Here is a 23,104-nt window from a genome sequence, read left to right on the forward strand (position 1 = left end):
TCAATTTATTATGTGTATGTTTTGGTGTTGTTTTTTTGACAGTAAAGGGGAGCCTGATTATCTTCTCTAAAAAAACTAGATTTATTTACTAGATTAAAACCAAGACTGGCCTTTCTTTGACGTTTTTTTAAACATAGTGCATGGCTTTCTTGAAACTTATTTAACAAAATAACTCACACAAGACATTAAATTTGTGACCTATGATTTACAGGGAGATAAGATCACCAGACGGGTATGTATACGTTGGCACTGCTTGCTGCCACTGCAGGGCTTCTTTTCCTTGCTTTACGATGTGGGTGTTTTTAATTTAACTTTTTTTAATAACCGCCTTGAAGTGATTCCTACTCACATATTCCTCTCTGTTTCTGTGGTATCCCCATTCTCAGCACATTTTAGGGAGCTGGTTCTCATCACTGGTGCTTGTTGTGTACAGGAAACTGCATGACAACTCCACGCTTCTAGGGTTTCCGCTCATCTCACAATAAAATGAGATGAACATTATTACACTCATTTTTCAGTTTAAAGATGTAGTCATTGTCACCCTGAACTAGATTATTATTATTATTATTATTACGATTATTATTATCATCCTCATCATTTTCAGATTTTTTTTTTTTAACTGTGATTAATAATTTTGGGTCTTTATTTGGGTGCTATAATTGCATCTTTAAAGCATTAACTCCTATTTTATTTTTTCCCTCCTACTTGTATGTTTTTTTATCTGAGTAGAAACTTCATTTTCTGAGTGATCCTTCAAGGTACCATTCATAAGTCTGAACAGTCATCATTCCAGTGTTTGATCTGGGTATGACCCTGTAAAATACTCATAGCTTAGGAGGGTGAACATTCATATGTCCATCGCTGTTCAAACAGTGATGATCTTTAGGATATCAATCAGGTCAGTAAAATTAAAGCTGAGCGCAGATATAAAGGACACATGCTAATGCAGGAAGAAGCAGTGCAAGGAACATGCTAATAGGTGGTAAGAGCAGAATGACAGAGGTGATGATTCTCATTTCACTGCCCAGTCTCACGGGTTGGGGGAGGGACATGAGCTGTAAGTATTATTTAACTTTAGAACAGAACAATTGAGTCTCCTGCCCTGAAGTGCTATGTGGCAATCTCAGCACTGGATGGACATAAATGTAAATACTTTGACTGGTATCACAGCTCCCTTATATGTATTTCATGTGCATTTTTTAGAAGGCTTATCACTGCAACAGCAGTATGGATAGAGGGTAGAAAACATCCCTTACTGTGCGTCTGTAGATATTTGCCAGCCAGACAAGGGATTAAACCCTACCCCACTCATCTTCTCCTGTAATTTGCACATTGCTATGGTCACATGACTTTTAATTCCTTCTCCACACCTTATTTGCGAGAGGGGTCGCCAGAGCAGATGGAAACCTTTTGTGTAGCCTGAAGCCATTATGTAAGGGACAGCTAGCAGGGAGAAAACTGTCCTATTATCCTTGCTGGGGTTACCATGCAATATGATATGCTGGAGCCACCCCGAAAAATTGTAAAAATAGTCATGTGGGGCAGTGTGCCCGAGCATGCTCAGTGAGAGTGGCAGTGGAGGATTCACGGAAGAGGCTGCTTTACTGTTGTCATTCTGAATAAGCAAACTGAGTAAATAAGTACAATCAACCAAGTGTTCACCAACAGTCACAGCATACATAAAGGCATAGGTTATACCGATACAGTGGGGATCGAAAGTTTGGGCACCCCAGGTAAAAATTTGTATTGCTGTGCATAACGAAGCCAAGGAAAGATGGAAAAATCTCCAAAAGGCATCAAATTACAGATTAGACATTCTTATATGTCAAAAAAAGTTAGATTCTATTTCCATCATTTAAACTTTCAAAATTACAGAAAACAAAAAAATGGCGTCTGCAAAAGTTTGGGCACCCTGTAGAATTTATAGCATGCACTGCCCCCTTTGCAAAGCTGAGACCTGCCAGTGTCATGGATTGTTCTCAATCATCGTCTGGGAAGACCAGGTGATGTCAATCTCAAAGGTTTTAAATGCCCAGACTCATATGACCTTGCCCCAACAATCAGCACCATGGGTTCTTCTAAGCAGTTGTCTAGAAAACTGAAACTGAAAATAGTTGACGCTCACAAAGCTGGAGAAGGCTATAAAAAGATAGCAAAGCGTTTTCAGATGTCAATATCCTCTGTTTGGAATGTAATTAAGAAATGGCAGTCATCAGGAACAGTGGAAGTTAAAGCAAGATCTGGAAGACCAAGAAAAATATCAGACAGAACAGCTCGCAGGATTGTGAGAAAAGCAATTCAAAACCCACGTTTGACTGCACGATCCCTCCAGAAAGATCTGGCAGACACTGGAGTTGTGGTACACTATTCCACTATAAAGAGATACTTGTACAAATATGGTCTTCATGGAAGAGTCGTCAGAAGAAAACCTCTTCTACGTCCTCACCACAAAAATCAGCGTTTGAACTTTGCAAATTAACATTTAGACAAGCCTGATGCATTTTGGAAACAAGTTCTGTGGACCGATGAGGTTAAAATATAACTTTTTGTTCGGAATGAGCAAAGGTACGTTTGGAGAAGAAAGGGCACAGAATTTTATGAAAAGAACCTCTGTCCAACTGTTAAGCATGGGGTGGATCAATCATGCTTTGGGGTTGTATTGCAGCCAGTGGCACAGGGAACATTTCACGAGTAGAAGGAAAAATGGATTCAATAAAATGTCAGCAAACTTTTGGATGGTAACTTGATGCCATCTGTGAAAAAGCTGAAGTTAAAGAGAGGATGGCTTCTAAAAATGGATAATGATCCTAAACACACCTCAAAATCCACGGGGGATTACATCAAGAGGCGTAAAATGAAAGTTTGGCCATGGCCTTCACAATCTCCTGACCTCAACATAATTGAAAATCTATGGATAGACCTTAAAAGAGCAGTGCGTGACAGACAGCCCAGAAATCTCAAAGAACTGGAAGACTTTTGTAAGGAAGAATGGGCAAAGATACCTCAAACAAGAATTGAAAGACTCTTGGCTGGCTACAAAAAGTGTTTACAAGCTATGATACTTGCCAAAGGGGGCAGTACAAGATATTAACTCTGCAGGGTGCCCAAACTTTTGCAGACGCCATTTATTTGTTTTCTGTAATTTTGAAAGTGTAAATGATAGAAATAAGATCTAACATTTTTTGACATATAAGAATTTCTAATCTGTAATTTGATGCCTTTTGGAGATTTTTCCATCTTTCCTTGGCTTCGTTATGTACATTAATACAAATTTTTCTACCTGGGGTGCCCAAACTTTCGATCCCCACTGTATATGTAAAAGTATGGTATCTACCTATTGACCAAAATTAACATTTAGGTTTTGTGACACATTGAAGGAATACATTCACCTACATATTCATAATTATCATTCACCTTCCCCCTAACCCTGCCAATGAAATTTGCCAGTACTACGCAGAGCTTAGCAGTGGTTGCATCCTCTTTGTTACCCAACATATTATGCTATAGCTGTTCTGATCTCATGTGCTGAGCTACTCTCTTGGGCAAAGTTAAATGCATGAATGACTGTTTTACAGGATGATGAATGTGGGGAGTAGATATAGAATTTCTGGCCCTGGGCTGGCTGATAAAGTGGGAACTTGGTTCATCTGCACCTGAAGTCAGTAATACCAAGGAGAAGTTTAATAAGGAGAGCAGGGGATGGGCACGAGGGATGAGGAGCCAGGGGTGCCGGTAGTAGAACTAAGAAGAGGAGGATCGGGGCTGCTCTGAAAAAACATTGTGCACAGCAGGTAAATAGTGTATAACATGTTTGTTATTTTTTTTATTTTTTTTTATTTATCAAAACTTTAATATCACTTTACGGGAAAAATAATTCAGAGACATTTGGGTTAAACTGCTGCCCATTGGCAAACAAAGCTATTGACTAGCCTGTTATAACACCACCTGCCCCAGCATGCTTTAGTTTTTATTAGTGTTTTTGTTTTTTTTGTTTTCTTTCCAAACCCGCTTGGAAATAAAATGCAGCATCACTAGCTGGCTTATCAGGCACGTGTTAGATTATTATTCCAATTGTATTATTCCGCACCTATAGGAGTCATATTATATTTTATGGCAAGCTTGCAAACTGTTTTTTTTTTTTCCAAATAACAATTTTTATTGAATGTCTCAAAAAAGATGAACCGTACACAGATACCAATGAAGTCAGTTAAAGCAAAAGCAAGAACTGGACAATGTACGCAACAGTGGTGAGAAGGGGGCAAACCTTCTTCGGAAGTAGTGCAGTGTATATTCCAACTTCATTAATAACATTGCTAATAAGAAAAAACATAATAAACAGTATCTTAGAACTGATGGCACATATAACTTTGCATAGATAGCTTGCAAAACAAAAGAAAGTACGGGAGAATAGATAGGAGAGAGTAGTAGGTTACCGCAATGACTCGTTTATAGGCTCATGACGAATCCTCCCTAAGATGTCACCGCTCCCAGACCTACTTGTGATCGCCCAGTCTGTCCCGTATTCTGGCCGTCATTTTCTCCTTAAGTTTCACATCTTTGACCTTGGAGTATAGGGCATCTTGGGATGGGGGTAACATTTTTTTTTTCCAATTAAGGGCAATTAGGCACCTTGCTGCCATGAGAGGTTTAGCTATTTTTGGTTGAGAGTGGCCCGAACAGGAATAATTTTGGTGTGGGAGGTATTGACATCAGTAATTGTTGTGTTGAACCCCAAAACAGGGCTATAAGGGAAATTGGCTTGATATAGGGTGTTAAAGGACGGGGTAACCCCCAGGTATTTAAGGGAAACACGTTCCCATTTATAAGGGAAACCAGACTGCAGGTGGTGAATTTCTTCCTCTGGAATATTGATCAGGAGGGCCATGGACTTCGATGCGTTCGTTTTGTATCCCGAGATCTCCCCATATTTATTGAGTTCGTCAGGGAGATCCTGGGCTGGGTCAGGGTGAGAATGATGTCGTTCACAAATACACATTTTAAATTCCCTTCCCCTTACCTTGAATATATACCTTGAATGTCCGGGTTGCCTCTAATGGTCGCCGCCAGGGACACTACACCTAGGGCAAATAGCAGGGGGGAGAGCGGGCAGCCCTGGCGGGTATCGTTGGTGATCGGGAAGGTGGGCGATGTAGCGAAGGGAGTTTTAACTTGTGAAGTCAGGTTGGTGTATAGATGTTGTACCGCTCGCAGGAAGGGCTCTCTAAAGCCCATGTGGCGCAATGTGGCATGCATTAAAGGCCAACCAAGGTGGTCAAAAAGCCTTTTCAGCATCTAGACTCGGGATCAGAGATTCTGAGTTGTCTCTATTAGCTACATCGATTAGGTCTATGACCTTTCTCGTGTTTTCTCCTGCTTGGCAGAGGGGGACAAAGCCCACCTGGTCCTTATGGATCAAGGTGGGAAGGATCGCATTCTGTTGAATTGAGAGGATTTTCATGAATATTTTTAGGTCTGAATTTAATAGGGCTATGGGCCGGCCTATAACTGGCACAAGAGGCGGGGTCTTTGTCCGGTTTTGGAAACTGGGTTAAGATGGAGCTTTGCATGTCACTCTGGACAGGGGTTTTCTGGAGAAAGGCATTGAACAGTTTGGTCATATACGGGAGCAGGAAAGGAAGGAAGATTTTGTAGTACTCGTACGGCAAACCGTTCGGCCAGGGGATTTGTGAGCGGGTAGAGCTTTAAAGGCCGTCGTGAGTTCTTTCACGGAGAGGAGAGCATTAAGCTCCAGCATGTCTGAGGCTCGAAGTTGGGGTAATCCGGCCTGCTCTAGACACTGGGTCATAAGATCGACTAAGTCTGGCGAGGGGGGATTATGTGGTATCTCTGATTTGTTGTATAGGACAGTGTAAAAATCTGCGAAGGTGTTCGCTATGTCCTGGGGGTGGGACACGAGACATCCCGATCTGTTCTTGATTTGGTGCGGGGTGGATGTGAGAGTTCGGTTAGCCAGTTTCCTGGCCAGGAGGGATTGTGCCTTGTTTGCTTTATCATAGTATAGCTGTTTCAGTCGGTTCAGTGCTTTCTCTACCTGTCCCATCGCAAGTTCCCGAAGTGTCATTCGTATACGTGATACGTTTAAGGAGTGGTAGGGATGGTGCGGTTTGGAGCTGAGCCTCAAGGGCCCTTCGTTTTTCAGCTTGTAGCTTGACGGCCCTGGCATCCCTCTTCATAGCTGAAGAGAGGGCAAGACAGCGGCCCCTGAAGACTGCCTTGTGTGCAGCCCACAGTGTGGGGAGGGAGATGTCTGGGGTGTCATTTTCGTTGAAATAATGTTGTAAGGTAGATTCTAATTCTGTCCTAGAGGGGTCGTGTTGGAGGGGGAAGTTATTCAATCGCTAGTTGTAGGGCCGATGAAGGGGAGTAACTAGGGTCAGAATTAACGTGATAGGGGCGTGATCGAACCAGGAGATGGGGAGTATTTGTGCGGAATTGCACGAGTGGGTATGATGAGGGGCAGCAGAGTAGAAGCTATACTGACGATCGCCGGGGTGGAGAGCCCTCCATGCATCAAAAAGAGCATACCTTCTGGTAAGGTGGCGAAATAGCTTGGAGTCCCGAAGGGCTCGAGTTTGTGACGCCTGGGGGTTCACCACAAGACGATCGCAACTTTTGGAGTGGGATAGATTAAAATCTCCCCCAATTACGAGGAAGTCGTGGTGTGTCCGGGATAGGCGAGTGAGGACTCTCGTTAGGAAAGCAGTGTTAGTGGGCATAAAGAGCACAGAGGGTGATTGCCTGTGTCTGTTATTGGACATAAAACATTCATTTTTATATATATATATATATATTTAATTTATTTCATTATTACAAGTGGTTCAAATCGAGATACCATTTACTATTATCATTCACAAAATAAATTAAAGTGAACTTTCATTTTGCTTTGAAATTGATGTACTATGTGGCTGCACATCATTGGGTGAGATGTTATCCAATGGAGTCTGGCAACTGCATTGTGGTACTACTCGGCCTGAAGCGAACCATAAATGAGACAAAAAAAAACTCAAGATAAAGCACACTTTGTATATTATTATTAGTTGTGAAGCAAGCTAATTGGCCCACTAGGCATTTCAATCTTCTGTTCCAACGTATTTCATGAATTTAAAATGGCTTCAGTTCAAATATGTGGACTGTTTTATTTTCTGAAACATTTGTCATACTATTTAATCGCTTTACAGTACAAACATTATCTATAACTAGCCTTAGCAGTAAGGTGCACATGAAAGGACGATGCACATCACAAATAAAGATTTCCCAGCACACTGACCAGCTAGCCTACAAAAAAAACGTATTGACCCGGTCTAACAGTTCACGTTAAAACAGAGGGTTTTGTTTGCACACATTTGCAAATATATTTGGAAGCCACAGTGCCTAGGTCACGGCTCATCTGTGTACTGCGGCTCTAGCTCTATAGTTTTCAGAGTCTCTCAATTTGGAGCACGTTTATCAGTGGATAGATTAAGGGCAGGTTTGCCTGGAGGGAGCCCACTCCTAAAGGTATAGGGACATTACTATATGGAACATGTAGCTCTGCTGCTTCTTTGTCCCCTTTCTGCTTCCAGCATGCTCATTGGACTATAAATGAGCATTACTACACTGGTTCTGTTTGTGCCTTTCCCCTTCTGTAGCTGTCTAAACTACCTCCTTCAGGCTCCCAGTGCCTGAAGGGGGAAGTATGGCCAAAGTGTTTTGGTCATACTTCTCCTGTGGGTCAGAGGAGAACACTTAGTTTTGTACTCCTCTGACCCATACTGACACGCCACATTTCTGGTCAAGGCTCTGCAGGGATCCCAACAATAATGTTGGGACCTACTAATATTCCTGACCAGCAGCTGGCTCAGCCTCTGAGCGCAGCTGAGAGCTTTAGCCAACTGCTTCCAGCCCCTCCACATCCAGACACTCCATTGAGCACTGGAGGGCTGAGCACAGAGCGATGGCTGAAAATCACTGCTTTGTGTTTAGAGGGGACCCGAAAATTAATCAGCGGTCTTTGATCGCTCGGGTCTCGGATCAATGCTGTGGCCATCTAGGTGAGCATGTGTGATTATTTTTTAATTCCAGCATTTCTCTTTGAAATACATTGGTGTACACTGCAAAAGGGCTTCTGTGACCCATGTTCAAATTTTTAACACTGCTAATCTAAGCCTGCTTTATTATGTGAAAATAATTATGGACATTTACTGCAAAGGTAGGTTATGATATACAAAAATGCATTTGCTTGGTTTTTGACTAGAAAACATGGCTGTTATGTTTATGCTTGCAGTTCTTTATACTGTTGAATGGCATTTTATGTACATGTATCCCTGCCGGGTGTTTTAAGCTTTATTTATGTGTATTCATCTCTGAATGATTTAACCCTAGGTCCTACGTGACGAACATGGTTAACATCGCTTAGTAGATGAACATTGTCATTTGAAGTTTTCTTATACCATATGTGTTCATTGACTGTCTCCAATTTTTCTGCAGGGTAGTAAAGTACAGACCAGGGTTGGGCTGTTAATGTTGCTGTGCACTTGGTTATCCAGCTGCCCCATTGCAGTTACACATTTCCTTCACAATGCAGCTAATGTGCCTTTTGTATCCTTTTTGTGTTTTTATTTATAACTGCTCTTTATTAGCAGTAAAATTGTAATGTATTTAACTTTTTATGCATCATGATAACAAAATGTGATCTTTTACTACTCAAAGTAGGCCACTTTTTGCAGATATAGCAGCTGAACAGACTCTTTACTCTTTTTTTGGCATTCATTCTACTATACAAATCAAATATTGTTTGGAAAGTTCGGACACTGTTGCAGAAGTTCTCGTGAGTGTATTTCACTTGTAGGTTGCTTTGCTTTCAACCTTCAACTGTTCTTCCTAAACGGATGGAGTTTAAGTCTGGAGACTGTGCTGGTCATTCCATGATTTGAAGCCTACCGTTTTTTCTTTTCTTCTAAGGTAGTTCTGACACAGCCTGGAGGTACAGTGTCTTAAAAAACATTCATGCCCCTTGAAAATGTCCACATTTTGTCATGTTACAACCACAAACGTAAATGTATTTTATTGGGATTTTATGTGATAGACCAACACAAAGTGGCACATAATTGTGAAGTGAAAGGAAAATAATAAATGCTTTTCCAAAGTTTTTACAAATATCTGAAAAGTGTGGTGTGCATTTGTATTCTGTTCCTTTACTCTGATGCCCTTAACTAAAATGTAGTGGAACCAATTACCTTCAGAAGTCACCTAATTAGTAAATAGAGTCCACCTGTGTGTAGATTCAGTACAGACACAGCTGTTCTGTGAAGCACTCATAGGTTTGTTAGAGAACCTTAGTAAACACACAGCATTATGAAGGCCAAGGAACACACATAACAGGTCAGGGATAAAGTTTTGGAGAAGTTTAAAGCAGGGTTAGGTTAAAAAAAAATATCCCAAGCTTTGAACATTTCACGGAGCACTGTTCAATCCGTCTTCTGAAAATGAACAGAGTATGGCAAACCTACTAAGACTTGGTGTCCACCTAAACTGACTGGCCGGGCAAGGAGAGCATTAATCAGAGAAGCAGCCAAGAGGTAACTCTGGAGGAGCTGCAGAGATCCACAGCTCAGGTGGGAGAATCTGTCCACAGGACAATATTAGTCTTGCACTCCACAAATATGGTCTTTATTGAAGAGTGGCAAAAAGAAAATCATTGTTGAAAGAAAGCCATAAGAGGTCCTGTTTGCAGTTTGCGAGAATCCATATGGGGGACACAGCAAACATGTGGAACAAGGTGCTCTGGTCAGATGAGACCAAAATTTTACTTTTTGGCCTAAAAGCAAAAGGCTATGTGTGGCGGAAAACTAACACTGCACATCACCCGGAACACACCATCCCCACTGAGAAAAATGATGGTGGCAGCATCATGTTGTGGGGATGCTTTTCTTCAGCAGAGACATGGAGCTGGTCAGAGTTTGTGGGAAGATGGCTGGAGACAAAAATAGGGCAATCTTAGATGAAAACCTGTTGGAGTCTGCAAAAGACTTGAGACTGGGGCAGAGGTTCAACTTGCAGCAGAACCAGGGCTGCCATCAGGAATTATGGGCCCCTTACACAGCTTCAGCCATGGGCCCCCCTGGAGCAGAGAACCGGGGGGGGGGGGTGCTGCCTGAAATTGAGAAGCTGGGGGAGGCTGCCGCGAACTGAGAAGCGGGGGTGCCCTTTACAAAAAAAAGAAATATATATATATAAAAAGGGGGGGGATAGCCATCCGGGCCCTGGGGACCTATGGGCCCTTTAATAAAAAGAAATTAAAAAAATGGGCCCTTTAATAAATGTTTATATATTTTTTAGGGCTGTTACTGATCAAAATTTTTCTGTTCGATTAATCGTTTTTATTTTTAATCGATTTAATCGACTAATTTCGATTAATTATAAACGCACATATAGATCCAACTACTTTTAGCTAATCTCCTGATGGATTCCCAGTGCAGCTACCAACCACTGGAAAAATGGATAGCAGGATACAAATAACACAAAAGCAGCGCTCGATGGGAATAGCATTAAAACTTTTATAGTCTTTAAGTAGGTAACCAAATAAATATTGCACTGGAGATAAAATCGATGTAGCTACATAAACTGTAAAAATGGTGCGAGTAATACCAAACGGTACCAAAAGCAGTCATAAAAACATGTAGCTAAGTATGATACTGGTATAAAAATGTGTACAACGATACCACTGCTGAATCCAGATGAGGAGGGGTTAACATCAGTCCGTCGGCATGTAGATGTCCCATGAAGGGAACTATCACAACTCCCAGTGTATGGCTGTAGAATCCCAGGTTGATAAAGGGAAGTGATAGAGGGAAGTGTAACAGCCCTTGCGTGTGGCAGATAGTGAGGTCCCGCCGGTATGCAGATATAAAGGCACAGCAAAGGAGCCCTTCAGATGGACACGGCAAGCCCCGCCGGTGTCCGTGACGTTACTGGATCTCTACGGAACTCCCTGAATGCCCAGAAGCCGGCGGAGAGGTGAGTACCAATCAAAAGAATTTTAATCGATCAAAAAAATTCAAGATTAATCGATTAATAAAAAGTTAATTTGCACAGCCTTAATTTTTTTATAAAAATAAATTACAAAAAAAAATATATAAAATTTTTCGAAATTGCCATCCAGGGCCCTGTGGACCTCTGGGCCCTTTAATAAAAAAAATATATATATATATATATAAATAAAATAATATAAAAAAAAATTAAAAAATTTTTATAAAAAAAGGGGGGTTGCCATCCCGGGACCTCTGGGCCCTTTAATAATAATTATATATATATATTATTATTATTATTATTATTAAACGCGCTAGCTTCTTGGCCAGGCTTTTCAGCTCATTCATTGTTTGATAGCAGCGCAGCCATTGGCTCCTGCTGCTGTCAATCAAATTAATGACGCGGGGGCGGGGCCGAGTTATACAGTCGGTGGCTATAGCCTTCGGCTGTATTACGGGAGCACACCCGCAAGAACTAACCCCCATGAGAGAGATCTCCCATGAAGGGGGTTCTTGCGGGGAGGAGCCGAGACAGCCGCCCAGGGACCCCAGAATACCAGGATCGGGGCCACTCTGTGCAAAACGAGCTGCACCGTGGAGGTAAGTATAACATGTTTGTTATTTTATTTATTTTTTAAAAAGGGAACCTTTAGTGTCCCTTTTAAAGCGGAAGTTCCATTTTTGCGTGGAACTCCGCTTTGAGAGAAGGGTGTCTTTTTCAGTCTGCTTTCATACAGGCAGAAAGCTTGTAAGTAATTGACGCAGAACAACTGAGTTGTTAACCAATTTCTTCTTCCCTGTGTGACAGCAGACAGGTAAAATCCCCTGGTTGCATCCAGGATGGCAAATATGTGTGTCCAGAGTCAGGCTTTATGCCGATTTGTACCACTAGGGGGAAGTGCTGAGAGTCCTGCAGGGGTAGAGGTAATGAGCCCAGCTGAATTTTGTCGGCTCATTAGAGGTAGTAAAGCCGGGAAAAAAAAATTCAACCTGACAAGACAAAGGCATAATGAGCTAGTATGCATAGCATACTAGCTCATTGTGAATTACTTACCTGAGATCGAAGCCCCCGCAGCGGCCCTCGTTCCTCTCCTCCATCTCCGCCATCTCTCTCGGAGTGACTTCCGGGTATCGCGGCTCTGGCGCTGTGATTGGCCAGAGCTATGATGACGTCACTCCCGCGCATGCGTACGGGAGCCACCACTAACGGCATGGTCCCTGTTAGTAGCGGCACGCTCAGTGCGCCTGCGCGACGTTGTCTACGGTGTATGCACCTTAGACATCGTTGCCTGTCTATTGCAAATATCTCCTAAACCGTGTAGGTTTAGGAGATATTTCTTGTTACAGGTAAGCCTTAATCTAGGCTTACCTGTAGGTAAAAGTGGTTTGTAAGGGTTTACAACCACTTTAAGGCCTCTACAAAAACTCCCAATATGCAACCATCCTGGAACCAATTTTGTGCCCATTTAGACTGGGGAAGTGTGATCCCTGTCTGTGCGGTGAGATAACGCCGGTGTGGCAAGCCTCCAACAGGGAAATAGGTGCTGGGGACAGCACAAGGCTTCACCCAGCTGATAGCCAGGGAAAGCTGTGTGTTTTGGCAAGGATTTATTTTCATGTTTTTTTTTGTTTTGCTCTTTTTTGGACCATTATAAATAGTGTAAATAAACTGCATCTTTGTTTTTTCACCTTCACTGTCGTTTACTGTGCCTAATTTTTGTGTAGTGAACCCATGCAGGGGGGTCACACACACACCCGCTGCCGAGCTAACCTTCTCACACCAGGAAAAGCCTTTTTTTAAAACCCTGAAATGTACGTTCTTTTTAATTACTTGTTGACATAAAAAAAAATTGCATGTGGCAGTTTACTGCTTACCTTTGTACCTTTTTAGGTTATTCACTTGGCTTGAACTGTTTACATGTCAATAAAAACTGGGAAAATGGGTGGTGTTCTAAAAGTTTGGACTGGTAGTGTGTGTATGCATAGATAGACAGACATACTTCTTTTTTTAATTAAGATTTTATATTTAATTACAATCGTAGTTCTGTCCTCCTTAAAACAGATTCTGATAAGAGGGTGATGCCTATAGATCTAAGAACTGCTGTAACTGGATCTCCACTCAGTCTGTGTTATAAAATTCAAATCTACTAAGGACATTAAAGTGGACCTTACATGCATGCACATGGAAGTTTCTCTCCTTTGTCAAACTGTATTATTTTTGTTTAGCTCTTCATTTCCTTAGTGAAACTTTCAGCTCACAGCGCAAATATCGGAGAATCTTGGAGAAGAAGAGCAGCTTGTTCAGGGTTTGTGTGCTTTGCTGCTTGGAATCTGCATTTACTACAATGACAACTCACTTGAAAACAATACCAAGTAAGTTTTTTTTTCTGTTTTGTTCAAACTATTACTGTAATTTACAAGCAAAGCTTAATTTTGTCAAATTTGCTCATAACAAGTTTGCTTTACAAAAACAAAAAACTTCTGCTTCAATATCTGCCCCACTTGACAGCGATGGTACGGTTTCACCATGAAGCCAAGTCGGTCTAAAGTCAGCAAGCCAAATCACCAGCTGTTTATTTTTTTTGTGTGCTATTCCTGGTACTTCAGTAGAATAAACTTCAAGTGATAACTAACGTTCTGTAATCCATAGCCATAGGAAATCACATTTTTGCTGATGTGACTTCTGTAGCAGTACCACACCACCACCACCATCTGCTTTATGAAATGCCAAAGTTTATAAGGTCTTAAAGTGGGAGTTCACCCAAAAATCAACTTTGTGCAGTTAGATCCAGCATACTGCTGACATCTGCAGTATGCTGGTCTTTTTTTTTTTTTGGTATTTATCGTTTTAGCGGTATTTCTTCTATGGCTCCGAGCGGGGATTACTTCCTGGTATAGGCGTTCCCGAAGACGAGCAAGTTGATTGACAGCCTTCGATAGCGCGTCACGGCTTCCGAAAATACACACGAGTGACACTCGGCAATTTACGGTGCCTGCGCAGTCCACTCTAATAAACAGCCAAGTGTCACCTCTGCTTTTTTCGGAAGCCGTGACGCGCTATCAAAGGCCGTCAATCAACTTGCTTGCCTTCGGGAACGCCCATTCCCCGCAGGATTCCCCGCTCGGAGCCATAGAAGAAATACCGCTAAAACGATAAGTACCAAAAGAAAAAAAAAAAAGACCAGCATACTGCAGATGTCAGCAGTATGCTGGATCTAACTGCAGAAAGTTGATTTTTGGGTGAACTCCCGCTTTAACTAACAAGACACTTTTAGGTAACAATTTTAACAACTTTTTTTTTTTTTTTTTTTTACTTCCAATGTGAAAACACAAACAATTCATGATTTGAGTTATGTGGACTGAAAGGGTGAAAATAATTATCTTTACCACATATCAAAATGTATTATCCTCTTTGTTTTGGTAACTTGCATTTGTTTGTTTAGAGAAAAGCTGAAACAGTTGATAGAGAAGAGACTCGGGAAGGAAATCTTTATCGAAAAGCTAAGCTTTATCAACAAGCATGAATGTTATTCAAAAGCTGCTCAAAAACCTCAGCCCACTTTCTCTAGTCCTGATAACATGATGTTTGATCATGAGTTCACGAAATTAGTTAAAGAACTAGAAGGTAAGGCCCCATAATTATGAAAGTATTTGTTCCACACTGCCTTTATCTGTTGTAATAGATATACAGAAGCAGCAAAAACAATACATGATTTTAAATTTATGTCAGCTGGGTTGTATCAGTTTCCGTGCAAGCTAGTTTTCTTTATTTTTTATCCACTGTATGTTACATGTCATCCAAATGTATATAATATGTTTCCTTTGTATAAGTGTTTTTTTCTGGTAGAAGTAATATATTGTAAAGTAATTTTCTAAAATAGTATATTTTTTTTATTAGCTGTCATTATAAAGGCTGTCTACAAATCTAGCGAAGAAGACAAGAAAGAGGAAGAGGTTAAAAAGTCTCTGGAGCAGCATGATAACATCATATCGCACTACAAAAATGTCATCCGGGAACAGGTAAAAGGGAAAACAAATTTTAAGTACTGATATTATTAGCATTTATGGCTAGGTTCACACTTTGTATGGGTAGTTTCTGCTGTGGGACCGTACCTGTTCCTGCAGCCACAACCACCCACACAGCAAAACGCGCTGCTGCTTAGGAGATGCATGGGGATGTCATTAATCCTAATGGCACCCCTTCACACTGGAAACCACAGCAGCTCAGCTCGCTTCTTCAGGAGTTGATGTCTGCTTGTGCAAAATGTCTTTTAAAATAAATATCAATGAGATAGGGCATGCAATATTGGTAATAGTTAGCCATCACTTACTTTGGAAAATTGGGTCCGAGGGGTAATCCCCCACATAGCAGCAGCAGAGGGCATTCCAACCGGGAGCTGAAGGAGCAGAACTCATTACACCCAGACAGAGACCAGGCGGAGGGTGAACATGGCAGGAAAATGAGTGGAAAGAAAGTGTTCCTTGAAGTCCCCAATTAGCCATATGCAGCATAATTACTGTAACAAAAAATTGCTTGAATATATGTAACTGAGTCCATTAATAGCTACTAAAAGATTAGATAGGAGTCAAAATGTATAAAAGTATCCATGTAATTTACTGAAATCTGCAACATAGGGCAGGGCGAAAGAAAGAAAAATGTGAAAGGGAATCGGTATTAGAAAATATCAAAAAGAAGTCAAGAAATAATAACGATCATCATGTAGAAAAAATTATATATTTTTGAGTAATTGAAGGTAGTATAGGTGTCTGGTTCACACAACATGCGTGTGCTAGTGGGAAGTGTCAAAATCTTGCCATAAGTGTCCAATGTGATAAGTGAGAGGGTGCGGTGCGTACCAGTGTGATGTGACCTGTGCAGCGAGGTGAGAAGCCAAATAAAAAAGAAAGAGAGAAAGTTTGCCATGTCCTCCCCACCAACCTAAATCTCTGTGCGGGTGTAGTGGCCTCCGCCCCTAACGACATGTGTCAGGTGGCTATAATGGGAGCACACATCACACGCTCAACCCCGAGTGGGAGCATGCATGCGCTGGCTCTTTCAGCTACCTGGATGACATGATACTACCCAAACGTAGAGACGCCGCTATGGAAGTCCAACGATAGGTGTAGGACCATGGCGCCAATGTACCAGTGGCCCCGCCCCTTTGGAAACTGGAGAGGGGGGTGGCAGCAGGGGAGAGCATTGCCTATGTGTATATCGCAGCTCCCGGAAAGGAAAACTGGCCGCAACCACCAGTGGGAAACGGTACAACGGAACCAAGCCAGTCTGCTGACAGGATCAAGATTGCACTAAACATGTCTAAATAATAATGCAAAGTATACGTACATAGAGATAAGACCAGAGAGCAGCAACAGACCAAATGGGGCATTTAAGTGTTTTCCACCTGGGTTCAATAGAGAAAAGAAGAAGCGGTCTGAAAGCTGTCTCTATTTGACACACTACCATCCCTAAAAACATGTAATACAACAAACTTTAGCCCATGGGACTTTAAATAAGGTGATAAACGAGTAAGTTGAGTAGGTAAAATCTCAGAATTTTTTTGCATAAGAAATAAACATAGATAGGGTTGTCCCGATACCACTTTTTTGAGACTGAGTACAAGTACTGATACTTTTTTTTCAAGTACTCGCCGATGCCGATTACTGATACTTTTTTTTAATGTCCAATGACAGTGGCAGTATTTTTTTTTTTTTTTTTTTAACAGACCCCTGACATCTACCCTTTGACACAGAGAAAGGGACTAAGGACACAGATTCCCCAGTCTCTTTCTCTGCAGCCTCCGCTAAAATGAATGGAGAGAAGCTCCTCTCCATTCATAAACTGAAGCATCGTAAACACAGGTTACGATGCTCAGTTATGTAAATGAACAGAGTCAGTGATCACTGACTCTGTTCATTCTGAAAAGGTAAGAGCCGGATTTAGCGGCTCCTACCTCCGCTCTCCATCCTGACAAATTGAGGGGGAAAGGAGGACGGAGGGGGGAAAGGAGGACGGAGGGGGGAAAGGAGGACGGAGGGGGGAAAGGAGGACGGAGGGGGGGGGGGGAAGGACAGCACGGAGGGGGGAAGAAGGCACGGAGGGGGGAAGAAGGCACGGAGGGGGGAAGAAGGCACGGAGGGGGGAAGAAGGCACGGAGGACGGAGGGGGAAAGACGGCACGGAGGACGAAGGGGGAAGACGGCACAGAGGGGGGCAGTCAGCGGTGATCGGTGCGGCTTTGGGGGGAGTTACAAGCACTGATCACTGTTGTATAACTTTAACCAAAACAGCTGAAAAGGGGGCAGATCAGTGCTTGCAACTCCCCTGCCGCACTGATCACCCCTGACTGCCCAGGTATCGGGTGAAGCATCGGAGCATTTCCCCGAGTAAAAGTACCTGGGGGGAAATGCTCGGCATCGGTACCGATAATAGTATCAGTATCAGGACATCCCTAAACATAGACATGAATGATAAACCCATTGAAACGGCATTCTAAACAGCCATAAACATAGTAATGTGCAATGGTATTAATACAAAAAATGCATACAAACTGTTTGCTGAAGACCACAAACAGTTTGCTGAAGACAAGCAGACTAAGGACATGGATTACTGGAACAATGTCCTGTAGTCTGATGCGACCAAGAAAAACGTATTTTGTTCAGATGGTGTCAAGCGTGTTTCACGGCAACCAGGTGAGAAGTACAAAGACAAGTGTGTCTTGCATTCAGTCAAGCATGGTGGTTGGAGTGTCATGGTCTGGGGCTGCATGAGTGCTGCCGGCACTGGGGAGCTACAGTTCATTGAGGGAACCATGAATGACAACATGTACTGTGACATACTGATCCCCCCTCCCTTCGAAGACTGGGCCACAGGGCAGTATTCCAACATAACGACCCCAAACACACCTCCAAGATGACCACTGCCTTACTAAAGAAGCTGAGGGTAAAGGTAATGGACTGGCCAAGCATGTCTACAGGCCTAAACCCTATTAAGAATCTGTGGGGCTTCCTCAAACAGAAGGTGGAGGAGCGCAAGGTCTCTAACATCCACCAGCTCTGTGATGTCGTCATGGAGGAGTGGAAGAGGACTCCAGTGGCAACCTGTGAAGCTCTGGTGAACTCCATACCCAAGAGGGTTAAGACAGTGCTGGAAAATAATGGTGGCCACACAAAATATTGACACTTTGGGCCCAGTTTGGACATTTTCACTTAGGGGTGTACTTTTGTTACCAGTGGTTTAGACATTAATGACTGTGTGTTGAGTTATTTTGAGGGGACAGCAAATTTACACTGTTATACAAGCTGTACACTCACTACTTTACATTGTAGCAAAGTGTCAATTCTTCAGTGTTGTCATGTCTCATTTGAGGGGTGTACTCACTTTTGTGAGATACTGTGACTGGCTTCTAAATCTGGCCCTTACCAATCTGAGATCGGTACAGTCGATTTTAGAAGCCTGATATCTACACAATACATTTAAACTGCTATTGCAGCCAAGAATGATTATCTCCCCATGTTTCTTCCTGGCATCTTCTTCTGTATTCTCCACCTTTTAGTTTTATAAATGGTTGATTAGAAACATTTATCTAATCAAACCATTGAGGACCCCTCCTCTTTTGGACCTACAAGGATTGGTTTGAAAAGCCAAATGTGGCTGCTCACTGACACTTCCACATACCATTGTTGGTCCCAGTTTCCTCAGCCAGCCAGCTCCGCTCTGTTGCACTCAGTCCGGCCACTCATTTCCCTTTTGTGTGACATATATGCATATCGCATGCTTTAGTACTCCAAGCCAGCCAGTGCCGCTCTCCCTCACTCGGTCCCGCCTTTTATATCCACCTTCAACTCCCATGCCTTCTCATGAAACACAGAGCTAGAAGATAATGTGCATGCCCACCGGCGCGTTAGCCACTGCAGGGGGATTGCGGTCACGTGACAGGGAACAGTACTGCATTAAAGAAGATACAATACCAGCGATTTTTACCTTTTGGGGTATATCAGGAAGGTTGTTGATTGCTTAGGGTTGCGCTGGCTCTTTCAATGCATTAAGGCTTTACAACCACCTTAATGTTTTTATGATTGTGTGCTTTTTTTTTTTTTTTATTATTCTATCTGGAGTTGAGCTTGAACCTGGGAGGTTACTATTTTTTCTTAATTTGCAGACCATAGCCACATAAATCTCTCTAGTGGTTGATAGCTAATGATTTCTTTTTGACTTACAATTTGCAGGACACTCAGATAGAGGAGTTGAAACAATCGGTTTCTTCTTTACAAGTTAAAAATGAACAGTTTCAAACTACAGTCTCACAGCAGCTTGCCCAAATTCAACAACACAAGGATCAGTACAATGTTCTCAAGATACAACTAGGTATGAGATCATTTCATTTTTTATTTGTTAGTGCTCAGTTTCACGCATTACATTCGAGGAAGTCTAAATCATACATTTTCTTTGAATATGTTTACATTAAGGATGCAATCACATTATAGCATGTTGTGCTCACGGTGCCATTTATTATTAATGGCACCCCATACACAGCAAGCACACACATGGTTCTTCAAAAGAAAACATTTAATAAAAGCACAGATAGAAAATGCACAAAGCTTAAAGCGTTGTGTGTGACCCACTTTTGCCATGTGTGTTATATGTAGGACAGCCCATTGAGCTGCCCTGTGCATGCAGTGCGATAACGCAGAAAAAAAATAAGCACAAAACCATGCAGATACAGTATGCAACACCTAAGGGTTGATTTACTGAAGGCCAATAGACTTTGCATATTGTAAAGTGCAATTGCACTCTGAAAAAAGCTTAGTAAATGAGGTAATGCTTCACTTTGCAAAGTATACCTAATCACGTGCAAGGAAAATAAAAAAAAGTAAATTTTTGCTTGCACATGATTGGTTGATGAACGTCAGCAGGGCTTTTGCTCATTTACTAAGCTCTGGAGCAACTTCTCTTGCAGTGTGCAACTGCACTTTACAAAGTGCACAGTCTTTTTGCCTTTAGTAAATGAACCCCACAGTGTTGTGCTCGATAGTGTGAATGAGATCCTTGTGAAAAGTTGCTTTTCTCATTTGTTTAATTTTACTTTGCTTAAAAAATTGTGCTGTTTATGCTTAAATATCTTTTGTTTTTTGATAGAGTAGGGGATAGGTTTTTAATGCTTTGTCCCTAATGGAGAAATTTCCCATACCTGTGGCAGGGTGTCAGAGGGACAGATTGATAAGAAATCTCTCCACAAAGGGGGCAGAGACAGAATAGCAGTTTATATTTTTTTATTTTTTTTAGTAGTGTGTCGAAATAAACCTTAATAAGCTTTTATTAATTTCTGTCTGCCTGCCTTGGTGTGTCACCTGTCCCTTCTTTCCATGTTTGGTCTTTATGAAGCCTGCAGACCATGCATGCTCCTGTCACTAATGTGTATTCTGTTTGCATTCACTTTATTTCATGTCGGGGTGAACATAATAGATCAGATATAGCCAGTGGATACATTTTTGGTGTTTATGCTGAGCTAAAGATATCAGCATCTGTTTGTGTTATGTTTAGTATTTAAATGAAGATTACCTTAGGGGTAAACCTCCCTCCTACTTCCCAAGGTTCATTTTCAACTTAATCTGCCTCCTAACTCCCTTATGTTGTCTGCTGTGTTGAGGTGAAATAACATACTCACTCGCCCAGCATGGTCCTCTGGTGAAAGCTGCTGCATGCTTGGTCCTGCAATGCAATCTTTTTTTTTTTACTAATGCCATTAGGAAGTCAGCTGTCTCTTCTAGGTCATAGCTGCCACCCCTCCCTGATAATGTCCCACTGCACATGCACACAGTGCATTCTACATAGCTGCACAGCCTCCTAGTATGCATGATGTGGGTATCCCAGGAGGCTTCAGGCAAGGGGTAACGTTCTCCCCAACCCCCTCACCACGCTAAAAATAATTTTCATTGCAGTTTGCTGAAAGGGGGAGGATGAGTAAAATGAGAATAAGTAGAAAAATTAATGAAGGTCTGCTTTAAAGTTATGTCACTTGTGTTAAATGGGTAATAATATATGCAAAAGTCTGTTTTTAAATTGTTTATCGTCCTTGAAATCTATGCATGGCTCTATGACTCCTTGTGGCTCCTTTTTTGTTAGTTTGTTCACCTGTGTCTCTGGCTGCGGAAGCATGTCTCTTTGCACTTACATATTTAGCTCAGTCAGGACTCCATGTTCCACAATGCCTTGTTCTGCTTCTGTAGAGTGCAGGCATGTATAGGGTGGGGAGATAATAATTTTGCTGGTCCTTCCTCTAACTATTGGACTCTTAACTGTGAAAAGTCAGCAGAATAGTACGATAGTCTCCAATAAAGGTAATAATGAAGACTGCATAATTACTAGCAAGAGAATCCAGTATGGGGAATGCAGCAGATCTATGCTCCAGCAGCAGATGCTGGGCATTACCAAGGCTGTGGCTGAGTTGGATTGGCAGGTTCCACATATGGTAGCTTGGCTGATCTTCTTTTGTATGGCTGAACATGCAGGCATTTCAAACATCCTAGGGCAGGAAGTCAAAAAGATAAAAGTGAGCCTGCATAAAAAAAGCAATACCCTCTTCGCAGGCAAAGTTACCCAGAAGTGATTTTTAATTTAATTTATTTTTTTTACTTCTTAAAGCTGAGCTGTGTAACCAAAGCATGTTTTAAAGAGTGAAGGACCTTCTCATTGATCTTCAGTTTTGTAGAATTTTTTTGTATTTGTTACACAACATGTTACATAGGGGAGAAAGTCACTTAATTTGCTTGTTTATGCATAGGAAAAGATAACCAGCATCATAATGCCCACAATAGCAGTGCACAGGTTAATGGTTTTCAACCTGAAGAGGTCAGTCGATTAAAAGAGGAAATTGAAGAATTGAAGAAACAGCAGGATTTACTGAAAGGAGAACTCTCGGAGAAAAATACCCTCATACAGAATCTGGTAAGATGGTTTATTTGTGTACTTCTTATTGCTGAGTGTAGTGTTCCTGGGAAAAGCGCAAACCCCTGGTGCATTGTTCAAGTAAAAACTGAATTCATTGATAAAAAAACAACCAATAAAATTCATACTCGCAAAGGTGTATAAATGTGTATAAATATACAAGTGCATAGAAGGATTCTGCAACCTCACAACGTGTTTTGGGGGCGCACCACCTTCTTTAGAGCTGCCAATAAATTCAGTTTTTACTCGGATAATGTACTAGGAGTTTGCCCCTTTCCTTTCTTGGTTTTTGTAGTTCCACATGGGACATACCTATCCGAGGAGGGCTGCATCCAACGGCATTGGACCGTGTTTGTGATGCAATATTGGTTGGCTGTCCGTCTAGTGAAGACCCCTGAGGGCTGGGAGTGTTTGAGTGTTCTTAGTTTTGCCTGTCACTGCTTACACATTTAATGCAGTATACACACGATCAGATTTTCCGTCGGAAAAACCTTGGATGGTTTTTCTAACAGAATTGGCTTGGCTTGGCTTGCATACACACGGCCACACAAAAGTTCTCTGAAATTTCAACACTACGACGAGCCAAGAAAATTAAGTTCAATGCTTCCGAGCATGCATCAGAATTTTGCGCGTCGGAATTGCTACAGACAGTCGGAATTTACGATTGAAATTTTTTCCGGCGGAAAAATTGAGAACCAGCTCTCAAATTTTTGTTGGCAAAAATTCCAACAGGAAAAGTCCGATGGAGCATACACACGGTTGGAATTTCCGACGAAAAGCTCACATCAGACTTTTCTTGTGTACGGGGCATAACCATTTCATCCAAATGGAACTATATATCTGTGTATGATTAAATAAGAAAGGGCTGATACTGAAATTTCAACAGTGATTTGTGGAAAGATTTCTTCACTGAAGTGTTTGATCACTACATTGTGATTGATCAATACGAATTGTTTTAAAACTATCACTGGTCAAAACTAAATAATATAATAATCTCGTATAAATAATGACAAATGTATTGCCAAATCAATACTTGCAGTGTAAAAATTGGCCTCTCTCTCTCTCTCTCTCATCATTTTTTATAATTTTCATATAATTTTTTTCTTTTGTAGCCTTAAATCAAAGAAATTAAA

General features: G+C 41.6%; 1 protein-coding gene across 5 annotated transcripts in view; it reads left to right on the top strand.

Annotated features, from left to right (window-relative positions):
- USO1 (USO1 vesicle transport factor) overlaps positions 1–23,104 on the top strand; it is a 118,179-nt gene that overhangs the window by 78,913 nt on the left and 16,162 nt on the right. For 3 of the 5 annotated variants that reach the window (XM_040327759.1, XM_040327780.1, XM_040327764.1), the window contains 7 exons: positions 212–232; positions 8,488–8,598; positions 13,282–13,400; positions 14,471–14,652; positions 14,926–15,047; positions 19,253–19,391; positions 21,808–21,971. In XM_040327759.1, coding sequence (XP_040183693.1) covers positions 212–232; positions 8,488–8,598; positions 13,282–13,400; positions 14,471–14,652; positions 14,926–15,047; positions 19,253–19,391; positions 21,808–21,971 — 858 coding nt within the window. The remainder of the gene's footprint in view (positions 1–211; positions 233–8,487; positions 8,599–13,281; positions 13,401–14,470; positions 14,653–14,925; positions 15,048–19,252; positions 19,392–21,807; positions 21,972–23,104) is intronic. The other 2 variants (XM_040327774.1, XM_040327768.1) reach the window with 1 other exon arrangement.

This window comes from Rana temporaria, chromosome 1 (assembly GCF_905171775.1).
Source record: "Rana temporaria chromosome 1, aRanTem1.1, whole genome shotgun sequence".
Lineage (NCBI taxonomy): Eukaryota > Metazoa > Chordata > Amphibia > Anura > Ranidae > Rana > Rana temporaria.